This window comes from Nerophis ophidion, linkage group LG18 (genome assembly GCF_033978795.1).
Source record: "Nerophis ophidion isolate RoL-2023_Sa linkage group LG18, RoL_Noph_v1.0, whole genome shotgun sequence".
NCBI lineage: Eukaryota > Metazoa > Chordata > Actinopteri > Syngnathiformes > Syngnathidae > Nerophis > Nerophis ophidion.
This window is the reverse complement of record NC_084628.1, coordinates 33,533,843-33,559,675: the sequence shown is the minus strand read 5'-3', so window position 1 is coordinate 33,559,675 and position 25,833 is coordinate 33,533,843. Positions and strand designations below refer to the sequence as shown.

At 40.3% G+C, this 25,833-nt stretch overlaps 1 protein-coding gene across 2 annotated transcripts in view; it reads right to left on the bottom strand.

Moving 5' to 3' along the window:
- LOC133537131 (neprilysin-like) overlaps positions 1-25,833 on the bottom strand; it is a 168,263-nt gene that overhangs the window by 114,009 nt on the left and 28,421 nt on the right. For both annotated transcript variants that reach the window (XM_061878015.1, XM_061878016.1), the window contains exon 3: positions 906-1,082. In XM_061878015.1, coding sequence (XP_061733999.1) covers positions 906-1,082 — 177 coding nt within the window. The remainder of the gene's footprint in view (positions 1-905; positions 1,083-25,833) is intronic.

Genomic DNA, 25,833 nt, shown 5'->3' with positions numbered 1-25,833 from the left:
GGACATCTCTGCGCTGCTGATCAGCCTCCTCTTGGGATGGTTTCCTGCTGGCTCCGCTGTGAACGGGACTCTCGCTGCTGTGTTGGATCCGCTTTGGACTGGACTCTTGCGACTGTGTTGGATCCATTATGGATTGATCTTTCACAGTATCGTGTTCTCATAGTCATCATTGTCACCGACGTCCCACTGGGTCATTATTGTCACCGATGTCCCACTGGGTGTGAGTTTTCCTTGCCCTTATGTGGGCCTACCGAGGATGTCGTAGTGGTTTGTGCAGCCCTTTGAGACACTAGTGATTTAGGGCTATATAAGTAAACATTGATTGATTGATTGATTGATATTCAGTGTTAATATATATATATATATATATATATATATATATATATATATATATATATATATATACATATGGCTCTCACGGAAATACTGTAAAAAATATTTGGCTTGTATGGCTCTCCCAGCCAAAAAGGTTCCCGACCCCTGATCTAAAGTAAAAGTACTCCCTATAGACAGAGATAAAGGAATATACCAGTGGGGTCCAACATTGAAGGAGGCGGGGCCCACTTTGATACATTTTGTACGTTAAAGATACTAAAACCGATACAATGTGGTTCAATCAACATATGCTTACTCTAAAATCCTCTTTCAGGGCTCAGTCTTACTTTCATGCTTTGACGGCATCCTGATTAAGTTCCGCACAGCAACACAAGTCACTGCTCTTCACCAAACACCTCCATTTGTGCCTTCAACCATCAGCTGGAAGTAAGGGTCTGTGCACACTAAGTCGAAGTGAGGCGGACCCTGAAAGCTCTCAAGGGTTGACTTCACCCTTTGTTGGTCAGAGCTGGAAATCAACACCAAAGACCCACCCCCACATAACCTTGTTTTCACATTTAAACACTCACCGGTCCTCTGTGTGGCATAGAGGATGACGAGGGCCATGATGACGATGAAGAATAAGGAGACAACCGTGGTTAGGCCGATCTCCAGGGAGGTCCAGTGGGGTTTCTTGGCCGACTTGCGGGGGGTGTTGTCGGTCATTGTCATTGGGTCTCCTTCTGCTGATAACTGTATGGAATCACCTGAAGAATATTATTCAACAATGTTAGTCATATGCTTTGACTTTATTTGAGGGAAAGCTTGTCAGTAAGTTTTAAAACCAATTTTACACAAATATGATTGTCAGTCCCCAAAAGGTTCTGTACCAATTTTTGTAGTGATTTGGCCAATCACCCTTAAGATACAATGGGTGTTGTGCGAGAAATTTCTAATCAGTTCAATTGATCGGATCAAACTTTAGGCTTTAATAACAATGCCACCACGTGATACATGTTTTGACTAGTGCGAGCAATAACGGCTAATCTTTTGGTTAGTCAACTAATCTAAACAACTAATTACATGCAAATGTAATCATTTAACGCGGTGTTTTTCAACCTCTTTTGAGCCAAGGCACATTTTTTGCGTTGAAAAAATCCGGTGGCACACCACCAGAAGAAATCATTTAGAAACAAAACTCACTAGACAATAAAAAGTCGTTATCGCAATTGTTGGGTATGACTTTAAACCATGACCAACCATGCATCATGATAGCTCTTGTCTCAAAGTAGGTGAAGTGTCACCACCTGTCACATCACGCCATGACTTATTTGGAGGTTTTTGGTGTTTTCCTGTGTGTAGTGTTTTAGTTCTTGTCTTGCACTCCTATTTTGCTGGCATTTTCTCTTTTTTTGATATTTTCCTGTAGCAGTTTCATACCTTCTTTTGAGCGATATTTCCCGCATCTACTTTGTTTTAGCAGTCAAGAATATTTCAGTTGTTTTTATCCTTCTTTGTGTGGACATTGTTGATTGTCATGTCATGTTGGAAGTCTTTGCTGTCGTCCAGCATTCTGTTTTAGTTTACTTTGCAGCCAGTTCGGTTTTAGTTTCGTTCTGCATAGCCATCCCTAAGCTTCAATGCCTTTTCTTAGGGGCACTCACCTTTTGTTTATTTTTGGTTTAAGTATTAGACACCTTTTTACCTCCACGCTGCCTCCCGCTGTTTCCAACATCTACAAAGCAATTAGCTACTAGCTGCCACCTACTGATATGGAACAGTATTACACGGTTATTCTGCCGAGCTCTAGACAGTACAGACACTCAATAACAACACATAATTTGCAGACTATGATTACTGGTTTGCAAAAAATATTTTCAACCCAAATAGGTGAAATTAGATCATCTCCCACGGCACACTAGACTGTATCTCACTCCGCGGCACAGTGGTTTAAAAACACTGATTTAGCGCTCGCACTGTGATCTCTCAAGCCTGAAATTGTTTGCTTAAGTTTGTGCATAGGTATTTAGCACGTTTGAAAGCAATGTGGTAGAGATATAACTGTTACCATTGTAATGATAAACTGCGGTAAAATTCTGACATTTACTTTTACCCCTCCAAATTTTAATTATTGTGAAAAAAAAATTACTACTCCCAAAATGATACTGCTCATTTCCTGGAGAAGCAGCTAGCGCGCTAATGGCTGGCTGGCTTAAATGCTAACATGAATGCAGGACACATTAACGTCTTTACCCATCACAAACGCCATAGATAAATATATTTAAATACTCCCCAAAAATATTTTGGCTTTTAAAAAGCCAGACCAATATTTAATGTTCATTCTGGGAAGAAAGTATATTGTGTGTCGATCTATATTTATAATAAAAATAAGAACCTGTTCAAAAGATTCCAACATGTGTATCAGTACTTTTTGAGCACATTTAACAAAACCGTGATTAGAGTAAGAATTTTTCTGACAATATTTAATATAAATAGACTCCCTTTTTAGACCAGTTGATCTGCCGTTTCTTTCTTTTTCTCCTATGTCCCACTCTCCCTTGTGGAGGGGGTCCGGTCCAATCCGGTGGCCATGTACTGCTTGCCTGTGTATCGGCTGGGGACATCTCTGCGCTGCTGATCCGCCTCCGCTTGGGATGTTTTCCTGCTGGCTCCGCTGTGAACGGGACTCTCGCTGCTGTGTTGGATCGCTTTGGACTGGACTCTTGCGACTGTGTTGGATCCACTTTGGACTGGACTCTTGCGACTGTGTTGGATCCATTATGGATTGAACTTTCACAGTATCATGTTAGACCCGCTCGACATCCATTGCTTTCCTCCTCTCCAAGGTTCTCATAGTCATCATTGTCACCGACGTCCCACTGGGTCATCATTGTCACCGACGTCCCACTGGGTGTGAGTTTTTCCTTGCCCTTATGTGGGCCTACCGAGGATGTCGTAGTGGTTTGTGCAGCCCTTTGAGACACTAGTGATTTAGGGCTATATAAGTAAACATTGATTGATTGATTGATTGATAAAATTTGCATAACATTACAACCTTAACACGTGCAAACTTGCACAGTTACGCACAAATGGATATATAAAAAGGACATCAATGCAATGATAGATGATGGGGAGATTATCCTCTGAATGTGTGTGTGTGTGTGTGTGTGTGTGTGTGCGTGTGTGTGCGTGCGTGCAAGTGTGCATGTGTGTGTCAACATGTTTGGACTGTAGGAAAATCAAATAAAAACATTAGACACATTGTCTATTCAGCAATCACATTTTTTATTATTAGAACTGCTAGATGACTTAAGGGGCTGATTAAAAAAAAATTATTCATTTTGATGTCTGTTAGCATTTTTTAATGGCTTTTACTTTTTTCAGTGGTGAAAAAAATGTTTTCCTCTGGATCATCCTAGCGCCCATGTGTCAAAGTCAAGGCCCGTTTGCCAGATCCGGCCCTAGAATTAATTATCTATGATACACTATATTGCCAAAATTATTTGGCCACCCATCTAAATGATCAGATTCAGGTGTCCTAATCACTTGCCCTGGCCACAGGTGTATAAAATCAAGCTCTTAGGCATGAAGACTGTTTCTACAAACAGTTGTGAAAGAATGGGCCGCTCTCAGGAGCTCAGTGATTTCCAACGTGGAACTGTCATAGGACCTGTGCAACAAATCAAGTCAGGAAATGTCCTCGCTCCTAAATATTCGAAAGTCAACTGTTGGCTTTATTATAAGAAAATGAAATATTTTGGGAACAACAGCAACTCGGCCACAAAATGGTAGGCCACGTAAACTGACAGAGAGGGGTTAGCGGATGCTGAAGTGCATAGTGCAAAGACTTTCTGCACAGTCAGTTGCTACAGAGCTCCAAACTTAATGTGACTTTCCAATTAGCCCACGTAAAGTATGCAGAGAGCTTCATGGAATGGGTTTCCATGGCCGAGCAGCTGCATCTAAGCCACATGGATGGCCATACATCACCAAGTCCAATGCAAAGCGTCGGATGCAGTGGTGTCAAGCACATCGCCACTGGACTCTCAAGCAGTGGAGACGCCTTCTCTGGAGTGATGAATCACGTTTTTCCATGCAATCTGATGAACGAGTTCGGGTTTGGAGGTTGCCAGGAGAACGGTATATTTCGGACTGCATTTTGCCAAGTGTGAAATTTGGTGGAGGATGAATTATGGCGTGGGGTTGTTTTTCAGGATTTGGGCTTGACTCTTAGTTCCAGTGAAATGAACTTTGAATGCTCCAAGAAAACCAAAACATTTTGGACAATTTCATTCACCCAACCTTGTGGGAACATTTTGGAGCGGGTCCCTTTCTCTTCCGACATGACTGTGGACCAGTGCACAAAGCAAGGGCCATAAAGACATGGATGACAGAGTCTGGTGTGGATGAACTTGACTGGCCTGCACAGAGTCCGGACCTGAACCCGATAGAACACCTTTGGGATGAATTAGAACAGAGACTGAGAGCCAGGCCTTATCGACCAACATTAGTGTGTGACCTCCCCAATGCGCTTTTGGAAGAATGGTCGAATATTCCTATAAACACACTCCGCAACCTTGTGGACAGCCTTCACAGAAGAGCTGAAGCTGTAATAGCTGTAAAAGGTGGACCGAAATCATATTGAACCCAATGGGTTAGGAATAGGATGACACTTCAAGTTCATATGTGAGTCAAGGCAGGTGCCCAAATACCTGCCTTGCAATGTAGTGTATTTAATTAGTATTAGAACCGGTCCACAGGCCACAGCCGCCTGCTGCTGTTTCGCACGCACCAATATATCCATCAGTGTTGGTGCTAGGAATTTTCAAAATGGGTTACCCCATTAAGTCATAAAAAGGGGGTCCCACAGTATACTTTATATTTGGGTTCCCACTTTTTTGGAAGCGTTTTGAAAACAAATGATAAATGTATGCATTATACTGTTATATCTCACATTCTGTATTGTGTTTTGGAAAACGGCTGTCATAAACGTTACTTAATTCATTAAAGAAAATAATACAAAAGAAAACAATTGTTTATGCATATGTAAATGTTATCAGTTATGAACATTCATTCATTTTCTTCTTTCCTTTACGGATCTAACCTTTACCGCTGCTGGTATTTTTTTCTATATTTTTATTGTAATATTTTCAGAATGTGTTTGTTCTATTTTTGGCCAAAGTAAGAGAAAGAAAACAATCTGAAGTCGTCTTTTTTATGATTTTAATAGATTTTAATTCATTTTCCTCCATGCAAACACTGAGCTAAAAGGAGTTTGACACTCCTGTCCGAGCGCACCACCGCATCGATTATAGTTACGAATCTTCCAGACAACGTTGGACCATGATGTCATAGATGCACAATTTTGTAGTTCGTACACTCAATGTTGCCTTTTTTGGGGGGATCTTAGTAATTAGGCCCCGAGTCACTCATTTCTAGCCTTTCTGCAGCAAAGAGAAGCATTTTATTTTAGTTCACATAAAAGTTAATTTTCTACTTTAACATTTTACCAAGATGCTCACATATATTTTTGTGTGCGGTTGTAACAAGTAACAAACAAGTCCATTTGCCCATGTTCAATTCCACGCGATCTCAAATAAACAATCTCACACCAAAGTGTGATATCACTTTGAAAGTGAGAGACACCATTAAATTCAAGAAAGAACTTGTAGTAAAGAACAAACATGAGGTTTGTGTGGCTTTCCACTCCAGTCCTCCATTTCACTCATTGCCTTGTTAACCAAAAAAACTCTTTAGTAAAAGTGATGTTAAGTGTTCATTAATATACAAAACCCAAAACCAGTGAAGTTGGCACTTTGTGTAAATGGTAAATAAAACCAAATACAATTATTTGCTAATCCTTTTCAACCTCTATTAATTTCAGTACACTGTATAGACAAGATATTTAACATTTAAAATGGTAAACTTTGTTATTTTTTGTATATATTAGTTGATTTGGAATTTGATGCCTGCAACATGTTTCAAAAAAGCGGGCACAAGTGGAAAAAAAGTGAAGTGAAGTTGGCACGTTTTGTAAATCGTAAATGAAAACAGAATACAATGATTTGTAAATCCTTTTCAACTTATATTCAATTGAATAGACTGCAAAGACAAGATACTTAACGTTTGAACTGGAAAATGTTATTTTTTTGCAAATATTAGCTCATTTGGAATTTGATGCCTGCAACATGTTTCAAAAAAGCTGGCACATATGGCAAAAAAAGACTGAGAAAATTGAGGAATGCTCATTAAACACTTATTTGGAACATCCTACGGATGAACAGGCTAATTGGGAACAGATGGGTGCCATGATTTGGTATAAAGGCAATTTTTCATGAAATGCTCAGTCATTCAGAAACAAGGTTGGGGCGAGGGTCACCACTTTGTACACAAATGCCTATGCAAATTGTCGAACAGTTTAAGAACAAGATTACTCAACAAGCCATTCCAAGGAATTTCACCATCTACGGTCAGTAATATCATCAAAAGTTTCAGAGAATCTAGAGAAATCACAGCATGTAACATTGAATGTCCGTGATCTGGAAACCCTCAGGCAGTACTGCATCAAAAAGTGACATCTGTGGGATATCACCACATGGGCTCAGGAACATTTCAGAAAACCACGGTCAGTAACTACATTTTGTCGCTACATCTGGAAGTGCAAGTTAAAACTCTACTATGCAAAGCAAAAGCCTTTTTTTCAACAACACCCAGAAACGCCGTCGGCTTTGCTGGGCTTGAGCAACGGAGACCCCAGACTGTTGAACAACTTAAGCTTCTACATCAAGCAAGCATGGGAAAGAATTCCACCTGAAAAGCTTCAAAAATTGGTCTCCTCAGTTCCCAAACCTTTACTGAGTGTTGTGAAAAGGAAAGGCCATGTTACACAGTGGTAAAAACGCCCCATGTGCCAACTTTTTTGCAATATGTTGTTGCCATTAAATTATAAGTTAAAGATTATTTGCAAAAAAAAAAAAAGTTTTTCAGTTTGAACATTAAATATCTTGTCTTTGCAGTCAATTCAATTGAATATACGTTGAAAAGGATTTGCAAATCATTGCTTTCTGTTTTTATTTACGAATTACACAACATGCCAACTTCACTGGTTTGGGGTTTTGTAAATTAGTTGCCATTTATTTGTATTTAGCATAGTTTTTTCCATGTAACACTATACAGGGCCGCAGCCATCGATTATTTTATTAATCGAGTAATCAATTAATTTCTTCGATTATTTGAGTATTCTGACAGAACACTTCTATGTGTATTTTAGGGGAAATAGTTGAAACAAAAATAAACATTCTGCTTGTCCTAACCTTCCTTATTTTTGCACATCATTAACATTGAAATTGCATTTTTAACATCTGTGTATTAATATAAATGTAAACTAATGATGGCACCCACACATCACCGCTCTCATGTGCTTTCCATTGCAACAACTGTGCAGAAACGTGTAAGTTATGTTCCGGCCACTCAATGCGATCCAGATTTGATCAACTTTCACTCAAACTATGAATTGAAGTAAGATCATATTACCGTATTTTCTGGACCACAGGGCGCACCGGATTATAAGGAGCACTGCCAATGAGCGGGACTATTTAGGTCTTTTTTTTAATACAAAAAACGGATTATAGGGCACGTTAAAGGAATCATATTATGATATTTTTTTCTAAATGTAAAATACTTCCTTGTGGTCTACATAACATGTGATGGTGGTTCTTTGGTCAAAATGTTGCATAGATCATCTTCAAGCCGCTTTCTGACCGTCGCTTCAGGATGCGCCGTTTTGTGGGCAGTCTTATTTACGTGGCTCACCTTCAGCAGCGTCTTCTTTCCGTCATCTCTGTTGTAGCGGTGTAGCGTGCAAGGATGGGAGTGGAAGAAGTGTCAAAAAATGGAGCTAACTGTTTAGATGACATTCAGACTTTACTTTAATCAGTAACGGAGGAGCATCTCCTCATCAGTGGCTCCTCATGCAACAACAATTCCGGAATTGTGTCCCGTGAAAACCGTCCGACCAGAACTCTCTAATAACTAAAGTTCCTTGGGAGAATAATGTAAACTCACTGCACCGGTTTGTTTTAGCGCGTTCATGGCGAATTTACTGACATATATAAGTACTTTACACTACTCTATATTACAAAGGGCAATAGCGGAGGATGAATGTCCCATAATAAGAAGATAGTGGAAAAGAAGAAGCTTATCGACTACAAAGGTGGATACGCGTAATTTTTTAGGACTTATGCAGATCTCAAATACAGATCAGCAGATACCAGAAGGTAAGAAAAGTTGCTTTTGCATTAAATTGCGACACAAAACACCAGATAATGTCTTATCTTATACACACACCATAATCATACTTGTATGTATAATGCACCCACAATCTGTCAAGCGATGCGGCTTCGTAGCAAACCAAAGTCGTACTAAAACATGTGGATATATATTTGGGAATTTTCCTTGCCCTTATGTGGGCTTACCGAGGATGTTGTAGTGGTTTGTGTTGTGGTTTGTGCATCCCTTTGAGACACTAGTGATTCAGGGCTATATAAGTAAACATTTATTGATTGATCGATTTGAGCGCCATGTGCAATGTTCTATATTTTCAATGGAAAATATAAAATGTTGATGTAGTTTACTTGAGACATACTGACATCATATTGCAGTCTACACGTACATACATCTCTTATGTTTGACTATCTTCTACTGGTCACAATCATCTTTACACCATGTACCAAATAAAATCGATTTGAGGTCGGTAGGCAAAACCAGAATTATTCCGTACAATAGGTGCACCGGGTTATGTGTTTCCCTCTTGTTTTCATGTGTTATTATATTTTCTTGCCTTTTGGTCCGGGACCCTTTGGGACTGTGTGACAAGGGGTGGCACTTTCGTGACCTCTGTGGTGCTTTTTTTGTGGACTTCTGGATCTGCCTCCTGGGAGCCTTTTGGCCATGGAGACCAGCTGCTGGGTGTCTGCCACACCGGAGTCGGTTTGGAGGGACTGGAGGAGATGCGGATGAAGGGACAGGGCAGCGGAGCTAGAACTGAGCGCTGGGACGGAGAGGCTTCGCTGTGTCTTGGCTGGGTGAGCCGGTGTCGGACACCTCAGGCCCCTTGGACGTATCCTCGGTCATCCATGCGGACTGGACACTGGCCGTGAGTGGAGTCGGCTGTCTTGGTTGCTTCGTTGGGTCTGCTCCTGTCCTGTCTCCCTCCACCCCAGCGGGCTTTGGCGTGGAACACCGCAGAGGCCACCACAGTGGATATGTTTATTTTACTTTTTATTCATAGCTGTATGTAGAAGAGTCTGGTTCTATCTGCTGCTTTAATGTCTTTAATGTCCTCTGTGTTCTTTGATTTTTGATGTTTCCCTCTTACACACATGTAAGAAGGATGTGTTCTATGGCTATGAGTTGTTTTTTTCCCTTGGCCTCAGTCTGCACCCCCTCTCCAGGGCCCAGGCTAAGACCGATTTTTTTAGCTTATTTTAATCTTCTATTTCTTTCTCCAATCCCCCCCCCCCCCCCTCCCCTGTTTACCTGTATCTCATCGTTTAAGGGGCGCTGGAAGCCGGCAGACCCGTCAGCGATCCTGTTCTGTCTCCCTGTAATGTTTGTCTGATCTTGAATGGGATTGTGCTGAAAATTTTAATTTTCCTGAAGGAACTCTCCTGGTGGAATAAATAAAGTACTATCTAATCTAATCTAATCTAGTCACGTCCCTGTCCTCAGCCTCACACCTGTTTGTCACTAATGATCATAGCTGCTATTTAAGCCAATCTTTTTCCGTCTTCGTCCTGGCATTTCCACACCTATCCATGCTCCACCTCCTTCATGTCCTCGAACACCTTGCTATCCATGCCCCTTGTTTCGTTCCAAGTAAGTTTTGTATTTATGCCTCAGTGCAAGTATTGTTTTTTTATGCCACAGTGCAAGCTTTTGTTTCATGTCTTTAGTCATGCCATTGTGCTAGTTTTGTTTTGAGTAGTTTATTATCCGCCATTGAGCGCGTCTTTGTTTTCCCTGTTTTTGTATTTAGTGTGTAAAAAATAAAAAGATGTACCTTAATTCACGCCTAGCTCGTTCCAAATTCCCTCTGCGTGGAAGAAAGAACCCAAATCCAAGTCACAGTTTGACATTAACTCAGCAGCCAATATTGGCAGTAAAACATCGTTTTCGCAATTGTTGGATATGAATTCAAACCATAACCAAGCATGCATCACTATTGCCCTTGTCTCAAAATAGGTGTGCTGTCACGACCTGTCACATCACACTGTGACTTGTTTTGAGTTTTCTGGTGTTTTCCTGTGTGTAGTCTTGTCTTGCACTCCTATTTTGTTGTTGATTGTCATGTACGGATGTACTTTGTGGACGCCGTTTGCTCCACACGCTGTAAGTCTTTGCTGTTCAGCATTCTGTTTTTTTTTACGTTGCAGCCAGTTCAGTTTGAATTTTGTTTTGCATAGCCATCCCTGAGCGTTGATGCCTTTTTGTTTATTTCTGGTTTAAGCATTAGATATATTTTTACCTGCACACTGCCTCTCGCTGTCATCTGCATATTGTGATCACGACAAACCATGTTCCGACATCTACAAAGCAATTAGCTATCTGCTGTCATCTACTGATATGGAAGAGTATTACACGGTTACTCTGCCAATCTCTAGACAGTACAGGCACTCAACAACGGCACATTTGCGGATTATAATTACTGGTTTGCAAATAATATTTTTAACCCAACTAGGTCAAATTACATAATCTCCCGCGGCACACCAGAAACAGTCTGGTTTGCAAACCAGTACACGAATGTGCCGCGGCACAGTGGTTGAAAAACACTGGTCTAACCTTTTAGAACAGATTAGTAACCCAAGTCAAAGTACAATACCGCTGCATACTGAATTCTTAGGTAAAAAGTTAACACACGTTACAGGGATGCGTACAGAGTTATTTCTTAAAAGGTGCCATGAAAACAAAAAGTTCACACAGTTTAATTCCTTACCCTCACGTGGCAAAGAAATAAGACAGTGGGAAAAAAAACAAGTTTCCTCCGGCGCGCACTAAATAGCTTTGTTTTCCCTGTCTGGGACCAAACTGAGAACTTTAAAAAGTTCATGCAACATCTCTTGAAGGCAATTAATCCTTAATCCCTCAACACATACTCGCGCAATCGCTGCACACACACAGGCCTTAAAGCCATGCTTTCTCTCTCCTATTTGCTCACTCACTCTCCCGTGGACTTTCTCTCTCTCTTTCATACAAACACACACGCCCGTACACACTTTTACAAGGCCGTGTGATGAGGACCCTGTGTGCACATGGGTAGGTCTCTCCGTGTGTTTGCAGGGATGGGAGCACATAACCAAAAAACAAAGCCTCATAGTTCCCTTTGAATGAACACACACACTCACACACTCACACACACACACGTACTGTAGTATCAAACAGAGCAGATTTGAAATCCTATTCAACATTGCTGCTTCTTTAATGAAATGCGAATATCAGTATTCTCCTTCTTGTACTTTCACTGCGTAACTATGTTTTATTATGTTTGTTATGTACATTTTTAGCTCACGTCTCCGACGTTTGCATGCGAAAATACAGTGGAACCTCCGTTAACGAATGCCTCTTTGTGCGTCCTTTTCGGTTCACATCGCGCAAAATATGCCATCCTGTAGTCCAGTGGTTCTCAACCTTTTTTCATTAATGTACCCCCTGTGAACATTTTTTTAATTCAAGTACCCCCTAATCAGAGCAAAGCATTTTTGGTTGGAAAAAAAGAGATAAAGAAGCAAAATACAGCACTATGTCATCAGTTTTTGATTCATTAAATTGTATAACAGTGCAAAATATTGCTCATTTGTAGTGGTCTTTCTTGCACTATTTGGAAAAAAAGATATAAAAACAACAAAACTTGTTGAAAAATAAACAACTGATTAAATTATAAATAAAGATTTCTACACATAGAAGTAATCATCAACTTAAAGTGTCCTCTTTATTCATGAACTTAATTCTAAAAATGTCTTCACAAAAAAAGAAATCTTTAACATCAATATTTTTGGAACATGTCCACAAAAAAATCTAGCTGTCAACACTGAATATTGCATTGTTGCATTTCTTTTCACAGTTTATGAACCTAGATTCATATTTTGTTGAAGTGTTGTTCAATAAATAGATTTATAAAGTATTTTTGAATTGTTGCTATTTTTAAAACATTTTTTAAAAATCTCACGTACCCCTTGGCATACCTTCAAGTACCCCCAGGGGTACGAGTACCCCCATTTGAGAACCGCTGCTGTTTTTTATTTCCACAATTTTCGTACTTTACGCTGGTCGAAACTAGTGTTGTAACGCTGCCAATATTTTGGAACCGGTACTAAAATTATTTCGATACTTTTCTAAATGAAGGGTACCACAAAAAATGGCATGATTGGCTTTATTTTAACCAATAATCTTACGGTACATTAAACATTTGTTTTTTATTACAGTCAAGTCTGTAAACAAAACAGTGAACATACTAGACTACTTCTCTTTTAGTAGTAAGTAGACAAACAAAGGCTCCTAATTAGTCTGCTGACGTATACAGTAACATAATGTGTCATTTATCATTGTATTATTTTGTCAAAATTATAATGGACAAGTAATAGAAAATTAATTATTAATGTACTTCTTTATTTACTGTTAATATCTGCTGACTTTCTCTTTTAACATGTTCTAGCTACACTTCTGTTAAAATGTAACAATCACTTCTGTTGTTTGATACTTTACATTAGTTTTGGACGATACCACAAATTTGGGTATCAATCCGATACCATGTAGTTACAGGTTCATACATTGGTCGTATTCAAAGTCCTCATGTGTCCAGGGACATACATTATTTCCTGAGTTTATAAACATAATATAAATTTTAAAAAATATATATATGTTGTGATGCCAAAAAATATCGACGTAATCATAGTAGTATCGATTAGATACGTGCCTGTACTTGATATCTTTACAGTGGATGTCAGGTATAGATTCACCAATGGCCTTTTTTTACTTTTTGATGCCGGTGAGCTATGGCAGTGGTCCCCAACCTTTTTGTAGCTGTGAAGCGTTGTCCGTTTTTTTTTTTTTGTTATTTTTTTTCTTTTGTCATGAAAAAGGGAGTTTTTTTGGGTTGGTGCAATAATTGAAAGTATATCTTGTGTTTTTATGTTAATTTAATAAAAAAATAAAAAATAAAAAAAATTACAAAAAAAAAATATATATATAAAAAATTCTTCTTCCGCCCGGTACCAATCGAGCCTGTGGTTCGGGACCACTGAGCTACGGTGTGTAGTGAAGCATGTGTAGCTATTCCTCGTCCTGCTGGGATGATACTTGTAAGAAACGTACATTATTTTTCGCCATGGAGGCGAGGATTAGTGATTTAGAAGTAACTAAAACACTGCCGACGGAGGATGGACGTTAGCCGTTAGCTAGCTAGCCAAGTCTTAAAGCACCCCTTCCTGAGGTCATTTCAGTGTTATAACTTCACCTTTATCTTTAGTTTTTAAGCCAAAATGCGTCTGGTATCCCTTTTCCGTCTACATACTGTCTGCTTGTAAGTAGCATGTGCGTGCGTGCTGCCGAACATGCTCCTCTGCTCGTAAAACCAGCAATGCAGTTTGGGGGGTTGGGGGGTTGCGGGACCGGTACGTTTCAGAGATGGCATAGTACCGAAAATGATTCATTAGTATAGCGGTACTATACTAATACCAGTATACAAACCCTGTTTCCATATGAGTTGGGAAATTGTGTTAGATGTAAATATAAACGGAATACAATGATTTGCAAATCATTTTCAACCCATATTCAGTTGAATATGCTACAAAGACAACATATTTGATGTTCAAACTGATAAACATTTTTTTTTTGCAAATAATCATTAACTTTAGAATTTGATGCCAGCAACACGTGACAAAGAAGTTGGGAAAGGTGGCAATAAATACTGATAAAGTTGAGGGAATGCTCATCAAACACTTATTTGGAACATCCCACAGGTGTGCAGGCTAATTGGGAACAGGTGGTGCCATGATTGGGTATAAAAACAGCTTCCCAAAAAATGCTCAATCTTTCACAAGAAAGAATGGGGCAAGGTACAAAATTTTGTCCACAACTCACGCAGTTGTGGACAAAAAGTTCAAGAACAACGTTTCTCAAAGTGCAATTGCAAGAAATCTAGGGATTTCAACATCTACAGTCCATCCATCCATCCATTTTCTACCGCTTATTCCCTTTTGGGGTCGCGGGGGGCGCTGGCGCCTATCTCAGCTACAATCGGGCAGAAGGCGGGGTACACCCTGGACAAGTCGCCACCTCATCGCAGGGCATCTACAGTCCATAATATCCTCAAAAGGTTCAGAGAATCTGGAAAAATCACTCCACGTAAGCGGCATGGCCAGAAACCAACATTGAATGACCGTGACCTTCAATCCCTCAGATGGCACTGTGTGTCAAAAAGCGACATCAATTTTTAAAGGATATCACCACATGGGCTCAGGAACACTTCAGAAAACTACTGTCACTAAATACAGTTTGTCGCTACATCTGTAAGTGCAAATTAAAGCTCTACTATGCAAAGCGAAAGCCATTTATCAACAACATCCACAAACGACGCCGGCTTCTCTGGGCCCGAGATCATCTAAGATGAACTGGTGCAAAGTGGAAAAGTGTTCTGTGGCTTGCCGAGTCCACATTTCAAATTTTTTTTGGAAGTATTCGACATCGAGTCATCGGGACCAAAGGGGAAGCGAACCATCCACACTGTTATCGACACAAAGTTCAAAAGCCAGCATCTGTGAAGGTATGGGGGTGCATTAGTGCCCAAGGCATGGGTAACTTACACATCCGTAAAGGCACCATTAATGCTCAAAGGTACATACAGGTTTTGGAACAACATATGCTGCCATCTAAGCGCCATCTTTTTCATGGACGCCCCTGCTTATTTCAGCAAGACAATGCCAAGCCACATTCAGCACGTGTTACAAAAGCATGGCTTCGTAAAAAAAAAGTGCAGGTACTTTCCTGGCCCGCCTGCAGTCCAGACCTGTCTCTCATCGAAAATGTGTGGCGCATTATGAAGCGTAGAATACGACAGCGGAGACCCCGGACTGAAGCTCTACATATAACAAGAATGAGAAAGAATTCCACTTTCAAAGCTTCGACAATTAGTTTCCTCAGTTCCCAAAAGTTTATGTTGTTAAAAGAAAAGGTGATGTAACACAGTGGTGAACATGCCCTTTTTTAACTACTTTGGCACGTGTTGCAGCCATGAAACTCAAAGTTAATTATTATTTGCAACAAAAAAAAAAAGTTCATGAGTTTGAACATCAAATATCTTGTCTTTGTAGTGCATTCAATTGAATATGGGTTAAAAATGATTTGCAAATCGATGTATTCTGTTTTTATTGACCTCTAACACAATTTCCCAACTCAAATGGAAACGGGGTTTGTACAACCCTAGTTGGAGGCAATCTTAGAGATCACTTTGTGTGAAAAGAAATCTTCAAATCGTCCAAACTCTGGGTTTCCAGGCAACCGTTTTGAGCTAGCATCTTAGCTAGTTAGCCTGTGGCACCTTCAGTTTGAGGATGTTATTAGGGGAGGGAGATTTGCTCTGCAGCAAGCCTCTTTAGTTGTGATGAGACGGAAAAAGATGCCACGTTGGATCTTTTTTACAGCGAAGGTGAAAGCACTACCGGGACACATGCTTATGAAGCAGGGTTTCCTGTAGCGCTTTGTTGTTAAGGCGGCCGCCTTAACAAAAAAGAGCCACCGCCTAAACTAGTCTCAAAAAATATATATATATACATATATATATATATATATATATATATATATCTTTTTTTTTTATATATATATATATATATTTTTTTTTTTTTTGTTGTCCTTTCCAGCGTCTAAGGAAAATCATATAGTTGATGTAGATGCCCATATCGGCTGTTCAGATTTACTTTACAAATGAGTACTGTAGGATACTTCTTTTGTTGCCTATTTGTATTTGACTTTATTACATATATTTATATTATCATTTGGTGCTAAACTAAAGTGTTAACAAGCTGCTACGCTTCGTTCTGCTTCTGCCTCTGTCAGTACGTCCCTGCAGCACCCAGCATTGGTCCCACCCACACAACCATCTGATTGGTTAGACGCAGAGCGGTAACAGCCAATCAGCATGCTTATTCAGAGCGCATGTAACAGCCAATCAGCAGTGCGTATTCAGAGCGGTAACAGCCAATCCGCAGTGAGTATTCAGAGCGCATGGAGTCAGTGCTCACGGCAAAGGCAGGCAGAGAGGAGAGACTGTGTAGGTTAGCAAAAAGGTGTTTAACATGTGAGAATAATGCAGCGTACTCTCCCCAAATTATAATAAACACCTCCAAGTCAACTACTAGTAACATCATTGTGAGCCCGTTGACGTTCTAGAAATATAAGCGGCAGCTCAGCTTGCTCGCAGTCCTTGAGGTGAAGGCTAATTAGCTTTTAGCGTAATGTTAGCTCATTGTGCAGTGTGTGCATGCGTGCGTGCATGTGTGTTACGGACATCAAAGCCCTGTCTGTCTGAGAGAAAGACCAGCATTATTGACCTACAGTAAACAAAAAGTTATTTCACTTTAACTTTTTCTGTGTTGAAGCAGCAAAAAAGGACATTATGTTAAATGAAGAGTTTCTGTCTCTGATAGTTGATATAATAATGTAACTGCATCATTAAGCCTACATGAACTCCATGGTGTTCAAGGATGAATAGTCTCTCCTATTGTGATTGTAGTATTGTTTTCATTAATCATTAGTAATTTAGCAGCCTAGTTTTGAATGGCAGGGTCCCTGCTATCATATGTTGATAAAAATATAACATTTACATAATAAAAATCAACTACAGGCTTCCCAAATGCTGCAATGCTGTGATAGTTTAAGCATGATGAGTTGAGCATATGTCATCATGTAGCCCCACGTTTAACTCTTTTTTTTTTCAAACACTTATTGCAAACGCTTATTTACAGTAAGTCATTAATTTGACTTATTATTTTAGTCATTTTGTCTTAGTAAGTCAATATTTACTAAGTCAAAACAATGATATACTTAGTATCACAGGTAACTATGATTGTTTTGTTTTTTGCTTTTACTTAACGGAAAAAAATCTAGCTATAAGCCATTCAGCATACGGCGCGGAAAGCACAACCGTCTTACTAACTAACTAACAAATATTGTGGGGGAAACACTGTGAAGGATTACCTACTAATGAATCATATTCTGTACTATACCCCCTCTAAATCATTTATTTTCTACCAGTTGTCCTTAATAATGTTGACAAAATAATAGAATGGAGAATGAAACAATATGATATTGCATATGTCGGCAGACTAAATTAGGAGCCTTTGTTTGCTTACTTACAAATAAAAGACAAGTTGTCTAGTATGTTCACTATTTTATTTAGGGACAAACTTGCAATAATAAACATATGTTCAATGTACCGTAAGATATTTTGTTAAAATAAATCCAATAATGCCATTTTTTGTGATCCCCTTTATTTAGAAAAATATCAAAGTATCGAAATACATTTTGGTACCGGTACCAAAATATTGGGAGTGGGAGAACACTACCTCACACAGCCAGATTGTGCCACCATAAGCTGATTGTGTGAAGCCACAGTTCGTTTATAATTTGGACACTCCTAAAGTGTTCAACAACAACGCCATGCACATTCCCTGTGTGTGTGTGTGCGTGCGTGCGTGCGTGCGTGCGTGCAGACATTTAAGCTTCCTCTGTAATGTTGTTGTGTTGGTTGGATAAAAAAAAGAATGTTGAGATTGCACCTACTTGCTATGTTGGTTCGATATAAATATATGTAATACATAAATATATGTAATATATATGTATGCCTAAGTATATGTGTATATATATATATATATATATATATATATATATATATATATATATATATATATATATTGGCAGACCGGGGTGCTGGTCCCTCTCTTTAAGAAGGGGGACCGGACGGAGGGTGTTTTCCAACTATCGTGGGATCACACTCCTCAGCCTCCCTGGTAAGGTTTATTCAGGTGTACTAGAGAGGAGGCTAAGCTGGATAGTCGAACCTCGGATTCAGGAGGAACAGTGTGGTTTTCGTCCTGGTCGTGGAACTGTGAACTAGGGTTCTTGAGGGTGCATGGGAGTTTGCCCAACCAGTCAACATGTGCTTTAAGGACTTGGAGAAAGCATTTGACCGTGTCTCTCGGGAAGTCCTGTGGGGAGTGCTCAGAGAGTGTGGGGTATCGGACTGTCTTATTGTGGCGGTCCGCTCCCTGTACAATCAGTGTCAGAGATTGGTCCGCATTGCCGGCAGTACGTCGGACACGTTTCCAGTGAAGGCTGCCCTTTGTCACCGATTCTGTTCATAACTTTTATGGACAGAATTTCTAGGCGCAGTCAAGGCGTTGAGGGGTTCCCGTTTGGTGGGCGTGGGATTAGGTCTCTGCTTTTTGCAGATGATGTGGTCCTGATGGCTTCATCTGGTCCGGATCGTCAGCTCTCACTGGATCGGTTCGCAGCAGAGTGTGAAGCGACCGGAATGAGAATCAATACCTCGAAGTCCAAGTCCATGGTTCTCTCCCGGAAAAGGATGGAGTGCCATCTCCGGGTTGGGGAGGAGACCCTGCCCCAAGTGGAGGAGTTCAAGTACCTAGGAGTCTTGTTCACGAGTGGGGGAAGAGTGGATCGTGAGATCGACGGGCGGGTTGGTGCGCCGTCTTACCGATCCGTTGTGGTGAAGAAGGAGCTGAACCGGAAGGCAAAGCTCTCAATTTACCGGTCGATTTACGTTCCCATCCTCACCTATGGTCATGAGCTTTGGGTCATGACCGAAAGGATAAGATCACGGGTACAAGCAGCCGGGAGGCGGGGCTCTCCCTTAGAGATAGGGTGAGAAGCTCTGTCATCCGGGAGGAACTAAAAGTAAAGCCGCTGCTCCTCCACATCGAGAGGAGCTGGATGAGGTGGTTCGGGCATCTGGTCAGGATGCCACCCGAACGCCTCCCGAGGGAGGTGTTTAGGGCACGTCCAACCGGTAGGAGGCCACGGGGAAGACCTAGGACACGTTGGGAAGACTACGTCTTCCGGCTGGCCTGGGAACGCCTCGGGATCCCCCTGGAAGAGCTAGACGAAGTGGCTGGGGAGAGGGAAGTCTGGGTTTCCCTGCTTAGGCTGCTGCCCCTGCGACTCGACCTCAGATAAGCGGAAGAAGATGGATGGATGGATATATATATATATATATATATATATATATATATATATATATATATATATATATATATATATATATATATATATATATATATGCATATATATATATATATATTAATATATATATATATATATATATATATATTAATATATATATATATTTATAAATATTAATTTATATATATATATATATTTATACATATATAAATATTTATACATATATTAGTGTTGGTTTGGCCATTTCATGCATACAAGCCTGTTTCGCAGGTTTCCCTGCTCTTGTATATGTACAGTATGTATGTATACATACAGTATATACGTTTTTTTTATTTACTATGATTTATGTATTTATATTTAGATTGATTCTTATGGGTAACTATGGTTCACTGTACAAAGTTTTCGGTCCGTGAACCATGTTCAAAAACCTATTAAGGGGTTCTTTGTATGTTTTTACAAGTTTTTATTTTTTCACTACCATATATTTTTTCAGTTATTGATCCAACTTTTTTACAGTTTTTCTGTTTTTCACTTCTCATCCATAGTGATGATCATTAATAAATGCAACAGGAGACTTTGTGTTTTGTCCTTCCTTTAACAGATGAATATGCCAGAAAAACAGGAAATTAAATCAAACATGCAACTTTGTGCAATCTTCCAGGGCGAGGCAGTGGTCAGAGCCTTCCTTTGGACATTATTTTCTTGTCTGGAGGCGAACACATCACAGTGACAGGCATCCCCCACGCTGCAATAAAACCACGGTGTACATCGCACATTGTTTACCGCCGCTGAATTTGATTCATTGCGTTCCAAGAAATGAAATGCAGTTGCAATGAAGTTTATACAAACAGACAAGTAAAAGATCCAGCAATAGAATGTGAGGAAAGGAAGGCAAGGACGGAGAGCAGGCGTCGGGTGAGGTGTAAAAACCAAGTGGGACCATGACAGGCCCCTAAATCACCTTTAAGTGGACTACCTCACACTGAGCTAAGGCATGCGAGGTATGGATCTTATGGGACATTTAGAGCATATCCGTCCATACTCATTACAAATGTTTTTACACACGTTGGCATAGAAATTGTACATAACCCTAAACCAGTGAAGTTGTCACGTGTAATTCGTAAATAAAAACAGAAAACAATGATTTGCAAATCCTTTTCAACCTATATTCAATTGAAATAGACTGCAAAGACAAGATATTTAATGTTCGAACTACGAAACATATTTTTTTTTTGCAAATGATCATTAACTTTAAAATTTAATGGCAGTAACACATTGCAAAAAAGTTGGCAAAGCGGCATTTTAACCACTGTATTACATGGCTTTTCCTTTTTAACAACACTCACACTCATTAAATGTTTGGGAACTGAGGAGACCAATTTTTGAAGCTTTTCAGGTGGAATTACTTCCCATTCTTTCTTGATGTACAGCTTAAGTTGTTCAACAGTCTGGGCTACAGGCAGGCCAGTCTAGTACCCGTGTTCTTTTACTACGAAGCCACGCTGTTGTAACACGTGTCTTGCTGAAATAAGCAGAGGTGTGAAAAAGACGCTGCTTGGATGGCAACATTTGTGGCTCCAAAACCTATATGTGCCTTTCAGCATTAATGATGCCTTCACAAGATAAAGAAGAGATGATTGTAGAGATAAAGAATAAAATGTGTAAGTTACCCATGCCTTGGGCACTAATACACTCCATACCATCACAGATGCTGGCTTTTGAACTTTACGCCTATAACAATCTAAGATGGACTGATGCAAAGTGGAAGAGTGTTCTGTGGTCTGACAAGTCCACATTTCAAATTGTTCTTTTCCAAAGAGGAAAAGAACCCGATGGGTATTTTTCCTCTGAGGTCCGGAAGACACGACGTCCACAATTTCAAAAAACGATTTGAAATGTGTACTTTTCAGACCACAGAACACTTTTCCACTTTGCATCAGTCCATCTTTGATGAGCTGGGCCCAGCAAAACCGGCTGCATTTCTGGGTGTTGTTGATAAATGGCTTTGGCTTTGCATAGTAGAGTTTTACCTTGCACTTACAGATGTAGCACCAAACTGTAGTTACTGACAGTGGTTTTCTGAAGTGTTCCTGGTTTTCTGAAGTGTTCCTGAGCCCATGTGGTGATGTTGGTTTTTGATGCAGTACCACCTGAGGGTGCGAAGGTCACGGGCATTGCCACTTACGTGCAGTTAATATCTCCAGATTCTCTGAACCTTTTGATGATAATACGGACCTTAGATGGTGAAATCTCTAATTTCCTTGCAATAGCTTGTTGAGAAATGTTGTTCTTAAACTGTTCGACAATTTGCTCACGCATTTGTTCACAAAGTGGTGACCATTGCTCCATCCTTGTTTGTGAATGACTGAGAATTTCATGGAAGCTACTTTTATACTCAATCATGGCACCCACCTCTTCTCAATTAGCCTGTTCACCTGCAGGATGTTCCAAATAAGATTTTGATGAACATTCCTCAACTTTCTCAGTCTTTTTTGCCACTCAGGCCAGCTTTTTTTAAACAAGTTAAAGGCATCAAATTCCAAATGAGCAAATATTTTCCAAAAAATAACGAGTTTATCATTTTAAACGTTAAGTATCTTGTCTTTGCAGTGTATTCAAGTCAACATAAGTTGAAAAGGACTTGCATATCATTGTATTCTGTTTTTGTTTACGATTACACAACGTGCCAACTTCACTGGTTTTGGGTTTAGTAGTGTTTGCTAACCAAACAAATATATTTTGAAGTGGACTCCCAAAGAATGTTACTGATGTTTTTAAATAAATACTGTAACGTCTAATCGGTAAAGGTTGTACAAGCACTGCAGACAACTCTGATACATGCACTTACTTCTGAAATAGAATATATTCCACATTTTTAGTCATTTGAAAGTTATTAGTTATACTGCAATATCTCTGCTGTCGCAACGCTCTACTGCTTCCAAAGCGACAGCAGAAGTCTAAAGTATCACATCAAACTTTATTACACAGATGGCCGGGAATGATACTGGTCCTAATTGGCCTACTTTCCGTCAAAACATTTGTATTGCTTTTTGACAAAATAAACTTACTTTGTTTATAGCTTAATAAATTCAACTCTTAAGAGATGCTGGTGAAAAGTTGTGACATTCAGGTTTTTTTTTTTTTGTTTTCAACCCATTTGGGCTGTTCTTATATCTTAACATAAACTAGTGCAATTCATTATTTTAAAAATTAAATGTAGATTACGGGATTTTAATTCATTTTTTATTTCTTTAATATTTGTCGCAATTTCACACTTTTAGTTTTCTGCAAGGGTTGGATACGGATGGAAATGATAAATGGGTTGTACTTGTTTAGCGCTTTTCTATCTTCAAGGTACTCAAAGCGCTTTCACACTATTTCCACATTCACCCATTCACATACTGATGACGGGAGCTGCCATGCAAGGTCCTAACCATGACCAGGGATCACACCAAGAACCCTCAGGTTGCTGGCACGGCCGCTCTATCAATCAATCAATCAAACTTTATTCATAAAGCGCTTTTCATACATAAAAGAAATGCAACGCAAGTGCTTTACAAAGCTAAAAACGGAACACACACACACAACATACACACATTTTCAACTATATGGACCAATGATTGCATGGCTGAGTACAGAGGAGACATGTGAGTATACACTATCACAGGAGCCATCTGCACCAGGAGGTCATCAGACCATGGCCACCAGGACGCTGACACAAAAGTGCCCCCACAAGCACGGCCGATAACCCCTGAGGCAGATGGCTCATCTGAGGAACATTGGAAAATAACAATAACAAAACTTGTAAAATAGTAATAACCATGAGTAGAGATAAAGAATAAAAGGCAAGTTAAAATAATTAATATCAGGTAAAAGCCAAAATGAGTGGCGGAGAACCTCAGGGTTGGGTAAAAGCAAATCTGAAAGATAAGAAGGCCCAATACCATAAAAACATTTATAAACCATTAGAATAACCTTCAAATTGATGCTGAAACACACGGGGAGCGAATGCAGAGATTTTAAAACTGATGTAATGTGAGCCCTGAGACAGACAGATCTGAGGAACGTCATGCTAATCCGTCGCATGCATGTGGCATATCAAATGTAAATTAGTATCAAACTAGCATATTTTGAAAAGTGGAGCCTTAATTTGGAGTATTTTCTATCAGTCCTGCTTGCTTTGTTGGCATGGAAAATTGCAACATTACCTAGAAACCAAAAAATATACCTGTTTGCCTGCCTAAGTGCTTGATGTATAACAAAGGTATAAAAAGATGGTACCGTTTGATTTTATGTGAATCGTTACCCGGTAGTGCTGAAATAATTTGTCTTATAAAAGTACTGAATGTGTTACCCATCCCTAAAAATTACATTGAATCAGCCCAATGTTGCATCAACAGTCAAAAAAAAGCTGGCGTTGTTGCGATCCGCTACTTGGATCACCACATATGGTTTATACTTCCAGTTGTATCACTGTTCTACACTCTTACTTCCTGTTTAGTCAGTCACCATGGTTCCTCATTGATCCCACCTGCTAATCACGGTTTCTGCACACCTGTCACTTTTTGATTACTCACCTATTTAAGCCCGTCCCTTTTCGTTATTCTTTCTGGGACTCTAATTTGCCTTCGAGCAACATTCACGACTGTCTACTACCCGTATGTATTTTCTCGTTAGCTCTTACGCTAAGCCACTCGATATTCCAGCTTTCATGCTGAATGTTTTTTGTTTACTCTTTTGTGTGCTTCGTGCCAAGTATAGTTTTTGTATTTTCTTGGTTTATTTTTGTCTGTTAGCTCCAGTGTTTTTGTTCATAGTCTGTTTTTGTTAAGTGTAATAAATCATTTAAACTTACCGTTGCTGTGTTCATGCCGACGCATCCACGAAGGGACCAATTTGGCATCACTATGCCAACCAGTCGTAACAGGCGTGACTTAAAGTCGACTATACGTTAGTAGAATGGCGTATTTTCCGGACAATAGGCCACACCGGATTATAAGGATTATGAGATTATACATTTTCAGGATTTATGCAGATCCCAAATACAGATCAGCAGGTACGAGAACCTAAAAAAAGTTGCTTTTGCCTAATAGTGTGAAACAAAACGCCAGGTAATATCCATCCATCCATCCATCCATCTTCTTCCGCTTATCCGAGGTCGGGTCGCGGGGGCAACAGCCTAAGCAGGGAAACCCAGACTTCCCTCTCCCCAGCCACTTCGTCTAGCTCTTCCCGGGGGATCCCGAGGCGTTCCCAGGCCAGCCGGGAGACATAGTCTTCCCAACGTGTCCTGGGTCTTCCCCGTGGCCTCCTGCCGGTTGGACGTGCCCTAAACACCTCCCTAGGGAGGCGTTCGGGTGGCATCCTGACCAGATGCCCGAACCACCTCATCTGGCTCCTCTCGATGTGAAGGAGCAGCGGCTTTACTTTGAGTTCCTCCCGGATGGTAGAGCTTCTCACCCTATCTCTAAGGGAGAGCCCCGCCACACGGCAGAGGAAACTCATTTCGGCCGCTTGTACCCGTGATCTTATCCTTTCGGTCATGACCCAAAGCTCATGACCATAGGTGAGGATGGGAACGTAGATCGACCGGTAAATTGAGAGCTTTGCCTTCCGGCTCAGCTCGTTCTTCACCACAACGGATCGGTACAACGTCCGCATTACTGAAGACGCCGCACCGATCCGCCTGTCGATCTCACGATCCACTCTTCCCCCACTCGTGAACAAGACTCCTAGGTACTTGAACTCCTCCACTTGGGGCAGGGTCTCCTCCCCAACCCGGAGATGGCATTCCACCATAAAAAGGTGGAATGCCAGGTAATATGTCTTACCTTATTCACACACCATAATAATACTCGTATGTGGAAGCACAGTACAATCTATCAAGCGATGAGGCTTCATGGTAAATGGTAAATGGGGTTATACTTGTATAGCGCTTTTCTACCTTCAAGGTACTCAAAGCGCTTTGACATTATTTCCATATTCACCCCTTCTCACACTCATTCACACAATGATGGTGGGAGCTGCCATGAAAGGCAGCCACCACGACCCATCAGGAGCAAGGGTGAAGTATCTTGCTCAAGGACACAACGGACGTGACTAGATAGGTAGACGCTGGGAATCGAACCAGGAATTCTCAGGTAGCTGGCACGGCCACTCTCCCAACTGCGCCACGCCGTTCATAGCTTAACAAATCATACTGAAACATTTTGAGGGATTTTTGATCGCTGTGTGTAATGTTGTATATTTTCAATGAAACATACAACA